At 34.8% G+C, this 6,159-nt stretch overlaps 1 protein-coding gene across 1 annotated transcript in view; it reads right to left on the reverse strand.

Annotated features, from left to right (window-relative positions):
- LOC129218761 (actin-binding LIM protein 3-like) overlaps window positions 1-5,835 on the reverse strand; it is a 63,260-nt gene extending 57,425 nt beyond the window's left edge. Inside the window, exon 1 of the mRNA XM_054853085.1 lies at window positions 5,732-5,835. Within this exon, the coding sequence (XP_054709060.1) occupies window positions 5,732-5,835 (104 nt within the window). The remainder of the gene's footprint in view (window positions 1-5,731) is intronic.
- Between the last annotated feature and the right edge of the window lie 324 nt (window positions 5,836-6,159).

The raw sequence follows: 6,159 nt of genomic DNA on the forward strand, positions 1-6,159 counted from the left end.
GTAAAACATGCTGTTAATGAGGTTATCAACAGTTCGCCCTGAAGTCGGCACGGCGTACCCTAACAAGAATTAGAAATCACGATATAATCGAATAGGTAACTGAATTCAGATCCCCCATCTTTTGTAGACAGCAGAGCCACCTGTTGTCGATTGTAGGAACTTTGATTTAAAAATTATTATACCAATCTTCTTCTCGCTTCCTGATTAGTACCAATTTTTGCTTCATTCGGATTATTCCTTCAAGCTATAGACAACTCCAAATAGAGATACATATTTTATAACCACCCGGTATATATATATATATATATATATATATATATATATATATATATATATATATATATATATATATATATATATATATATATATACATAGCGTAATCCACAGTACGTACGGGATATTTCACAATCAAAATTTTGAAATATTTCCTTTTATTTTACAGTTTATATGCAAATGAGAGTTGAAAATAACTGGAAACGTCGTAACGTGTATTTTTACAACAGAAAAAATGCAAATATTTAGAAATTTTGCAGTAAAATATCCCGTGGGTACAGGGCCGCCGAGAACCAAGGGGAGCATTTTATCAGTTTGGTCTTCGAGCCTCTCTTCCCCAATAAAGCTTGTAAAACTTAAGCTGCTCTGATTCAGTGCCGGGCCCTTCCTAGGGCCGGGCCCCTTGTTTCTGACTGGGCTAATATGGCCTCTCGACGGCTCTGCGTGGGTACACTGAATACTGAGGAATGACCCTGACGTGTGTGCACTAGCGAAATGGGCATGCCACCACCCGTGGTGCTAAGTTGAAGACCATTCAAGTGAGCCGCACACTCGGTTCAGCTGAAAGCAAACATTACAGTTGTTCTAAGGCTCGTAGAGGCCTTTAACAAATTTCATTCTTCATCACATGCAAAATGTTAAAAAAATCTATATAAATAAAACAAAGAATATATATCTGTGTATAATACGTATGCGTGTATAATATAATATGTAAGATATATATGTATTTGTACATATATACATATGTTTGTATATATATGTGTGTGTGTTCCCCATACAAATCCACAGTTGACGTCGGATCTTGACCAAATTTGGCAGAAAGGTACTTGGGCACCGAGAAGGAACGTAAGGGGGGGGGGGGGGGGGGGGGGGTCAAACGCCAAAAAAGTACCGAACCGTTCGAATTTTAATTTTGGGGCTCGAAAATCGCATTAAGTGGCTCTTTCTACCCGAAATAGTTATCCGACCAGTTCGATTTTAGCTCGCGAAAAATACCCCTGAAGTTCAATTCCTTCAATCGAATTAAAAAATTAGAAAAAAAAAAGACTGTAAAATCATCAGAAGAAAAGTTTTAAGCATTTTTAAGCCTAATGGAACATAAATTTATTTGGGAAATTTATCGTTTGCGCGATCTCATTTTAAATTAGCGTAAATAAAATCATTCAGAAGGTCGCCACTTTTTTTCCTCGACTGTGACTTAATTAAATTTTGTTTTTATTTCGAGGTAAAAATTTCCCCTTATGATTATTATTTGGCGATTTATCTTCTTTCTTTTTTTTAGGATCTTAGGTGTATTTATGGAGGCGTTTTATTTATTAGGAAATTTTTGATTTGCCGTTTTCTTTCTTCAAGAATGATCGTTTTAACGGGAAGTTTTGCGGTATTTTCTTTCTCCAATTGAAGCCTGATTGTTGAACATGCGTCACTTGACATCACTTTTATTTTCGAGGTAGACCGTGCAAAACCGGGCAATGCAGTTAGTAAATAAATAAAAATGCATTTCTTTAGTTAAAAATTAATAAGTATTAAAATAGATAGAAGCATTAAATAAGGGCACTAAAATAGCTTATGAGAGGAAAACCTCATCTTCAGGATATGGCATTAGAATGGAAATTTGTAATGATCTTAGGAAAAAAAAAATAACTGAGCTGTATTTAAATAATATTATGGAATTCTAAGAATTTTTTTTTTTTTTTTTTTTTTGTCACATTTTTGAGTTTTTCGTTTAATATAGAACACGACTTAAACAAAAAGGTTTACCGTACACTCTCAGAAATGCATCCTCAAATCTCTCGAAATTTCCGTCGTACAGCCCATAATTGGGACAGTTTTGAACTGTTGCCTTTAGTTGCACATTAATCATATGTTTTCCAATTGAACGAAGTATTCTTTTTTTAGGATGTGCCTTAGTACTTCTCCTATGGACAAGGTATAGATGTGTAGATATGTCCCTTGAAAAATAAAGCAAAAAAATGTTCATTGTCCCAAGTTAGGGACACCCCTTCCTAACTTGGGAGACTTAACATTTTGATCTTTCTTTAATGTATGCATCAAAAGATAACCGTTTTGAACACGAACTATCATTTTAAAGAAATTTATTTTACAACTCAATAAAGAAAATAATATCATTAGATAGAAATAATAAAATCTTGTAGCCGTTCAAAGATTTCAGAATGTATACTTGCACCAGAAATTATTTCATGTCTCCCTAGCCATCTTAATTCTTTTGAATGTAATATTTAAACGTTTCCCTCTATATTTGAAAGCATAAGATCAACTGTGAACCCAGATAATTCTTAATGCAGCTGATTTTTAGCTCTCCATGTTCCTCATTTTGCATTCATTTTCAATACTTCATCTGTATATATAAAGTAGCTTGTCCTGACTGACAATCAACGTACAGCCAAACCTACCAAGGTTAGAAAGCTGGAATTTGGAACATAGGTTCATTTTATGACGTAAGCGCGAGCTAACAAAGGATTTTTCGAAATTTCGATGTCAAGGGGGTGAAACGGGATGGGGAATGTTCTGCACTCATATGCAAAATTCTTAAGAATGGGCTCGAGTTCAGGGTCGAACCAGGTATTAAAAAATTCGAAATTTTACGAGGGTTACGAATATTTCAGCCTCATCCACGTAGAATGCTAATTAACGGAGATATTAATTAAAAACTCAATTTTATGTCCACTTGAACATACGTCTATGACAAAAAATGGTCCAATTTTTTCGGTTTTTGTGCCGTTGGAAAGCCCGTAAAAAATAATCATTTCGAAAATATTCGCAAAGACTAGAACCGCGGACATCGAAAAATGAATACAAAAAAAAAAAAAAAACTTATAAGCGTTTGAAGTAAAAATTAATTTATTTCAAAAAGAAATTTCTTCCTCCATTTTTTTGCGCGAGATTAATTTTAGCTTGAAGAAAAGCTGAACAGTATTATTTGTTGTCATTTCTTGCTTGAGTATCAAGAAGTAAAATTCCTTGCAATTGGTTTTTAACGCATTGGGGCTTCGTCTGTAGCAGGGCATTTAAAATATATTCCCTTTAGATTAGGTTTTCGCAAGTCGATGTTTTCATGTACGATTTTAATGGATGTGTAGTTTTTAAAAAAATCTGACTCTTACTGGTTGTTAACGTTATTTTTAAGGGTGAATGATATATTTTGTTTTAATGGCGATACTGAGGAATTTTTCTCTTATTTGAAAGGTGTTTTTTATGCTCCTAGACCCATTCTGATAAATATTTTCGAAACTATTGCAGACGAGGATTTTAAAGAGAGCCGTTGACTCTCTTTAAAAACTGTTACCTTTATTATATCGGAGACACTTTTTTTTTCGTTATAGGTACTTTACGCACATTATTAATCTTGGCTTTGTTTAGCTTATTTTACTAGCATGTTTAATTATATCTACGTAGAAACTATTTTTTTTTTTTTTTTTGGTGAACCCATGCATTATTTTGTCACTGTGCTTTTTTTTTTTGAACAAAAAACAAGAATTGCAACAAAACTAATGAAATAAAATGTAATTTTCCAAATAATTAAACCAAGCCATTTAAAGTAGAAAGTCCACCAAATGAAAATCCCCAGTAATTCGCCAAATAAACTTTAAATGATCCATTAACATGTAAAATTATTTGCTAAATGAATAAATCGAGTCATAAATAAATGCGAACGTTCCATTAAAATAGAAATTAGAAAAGACGGATCAGACATGACGACGATGTAAGCATATTTTTCAAATTTTCTGACATTTTACGGGGTACGGGATACAAGATTTCCTTTTCGTAGTAGATGTACTATGTTTTTTAATTCCGTTTTTTAATTTACGTAATTTTAATTTTGTAAGCTACTGTTAATGTCTTTTTCGCTTATTTAGCGAAACTTTTTTAATTGCAAAAAAAAAAAAAAATATCCGCTTCACTCGCAAAAATGCTGGGTTCCGGTATCGCGGTCCGTTGGCGAGTTAGGCGATAACAATAGTTGAAAAATTATTTAAAGTTTTAAAGCAACTGTAAATGTAAAATAATTAGTTACCCAAAGTTATGGAGCACAACGATGGATAACTAATTATTTTAATTTTCAGCACAAAGATATTTATTTATTAACTGTAAATGTAATTCAGTGTTTTGGCGAATTGTTTTGAATTCCAAAGAAACGTTTGATTTGTTTTAACCAAACGAAGTACGACTTTTTCTTCTTCTTTTTCTGACGACGATTTTAGAATGTCCCACAGGATTTTTTTGAGCAATCACACTGCTTACTGTTCACATTTGACTGTCCTTGATGTTATGTTGATTTTATTTTCCCCCGCCTCCCTCTGCAGCACCACCGTCGATCGGCCTCACGATGCTGCTCTTCTAGCGTAAACCGTCTCCAGGTTGCGTCCATATCCTACACACACATCATACATATACACAACTGCCTACACACACATACACACACACACACACACACACACACACTCGTGATTGCGAAAGACAATTTGAATTCCAGAAGTCAAAATTCAAATTATTATTTTTTTTCTTTTTTTCGATAGATGGGATGGCTAATCAATCGGAGTTTGCTTCGCTCGCTAAGAGCTGGGTTACGGTAGCGTGGTCGCTTGCCGAGTTTGGCGACAAGCAATAGTGTTGCAGAATTATTTTACATTTGAAAGATACTATTTGATGTATTTTTTGGTTATATGTTAAAACATTTCAAATTGCAGATAAAAACCGCTTCATTCGCTAAAGGGTAGAATTATGGTACCGTGGAGCCTTGGCACATTAAGCGATGAACTATACAGTTGGACGATTATTTTGAGCCTTAAAGCTTCTGTAAATCTTTTTAAAAGTTTTTGCGAATAGTTTTAAATTTCAAAGAGACTTTAAAAGGTTTTTTTTGGAAAATGATTATTTTACAAAGGGGGGGGGGGGGGCTTGGATTTTTTTTTTACTCAACGGAATTCTTTTAAATTCTTAGCACGGGCATCGTCGGGCGGGAACTGCTAGTAACACGTAAAATTCACAACAAATAAATTAGTCTCATCAATACTTTAAGACTAGGGCTGGGCGATATCACAACTTTAACACCGCGATATATCGCTCTCTTAACATCAATATTTTCGATATATCGATAGATTTGGGTCGTTAAATTCAACATTTTATGGGGGGGGGGGGATGAAAAGCATATAAATGCAATGCCTAGTGTCTGCAACAGAGAAAAGCAATCTTGGTGAATAAATATTTCAGCAATTTATTCTAATAATAATAGTTACAGAAAGGATGCTCAAGTGTGTGTGCGGAGGGGGGGGGGGGGACCATGAGGCAGATTATATTATTGAAACTTTTAGAGGAATTACTTTAGAAGAATTTTTAAGTCTTTTTATTAGTGGGTCGCAATTCTTGGGGGGAAATGCGGGCTTGGTAAAATTGAGGGGTGCCATCGCAGTTGGGGGGAATGGGACCCCTAGTTACATCATCTGCATACCAAGACCTGCAACAGGAAACCATCGGGCATCTTGATAAGTAAATATTACATCGTTTATTCGAATAATAATACCTAAAGCAGGCGTTCCCATTTGGGTACGGGGGGGGGGGGTCATGATGCTGAGTTAAAATTATCAGAGATTGAAATTTTCAGAAGTTATTTTGAAAGGAGTTTAGTCTCTTCAATAGAAGATCACGTTTTGCGGGAAGCGCGATAAAATTGAGGGTGCCATCGCAGTTGGGGGGAGGACCAATTATAGCTGTATCATCTGTTTATTAACATCTACAATACAGAAAAGCCATCGAGCATCTTGGAAGGTAATTATTTCAGATATTTATGCGAATAATAATAGCAAAAGCAGGGGCCAATGTAGAGAGGGGTGGGGGACATGAGGCAGACAATGCCATTGAAATCT

This window comes from Uloborus diversus, chromosome 3, assembly GCF_026930045.1.
Source record: "Uloborus diversus isolate 005 chromosome 3, Udiv.v.3.1, whole genome shotgun sequence".
In the NCBI taxonomy this organism is placed as follows: domain Eukaryota; kingdom Metazoa; phylum Arthropoda; class Arachnida; order Araneae; family Uloboridae; genus Uloborus; species Uloborus diversus.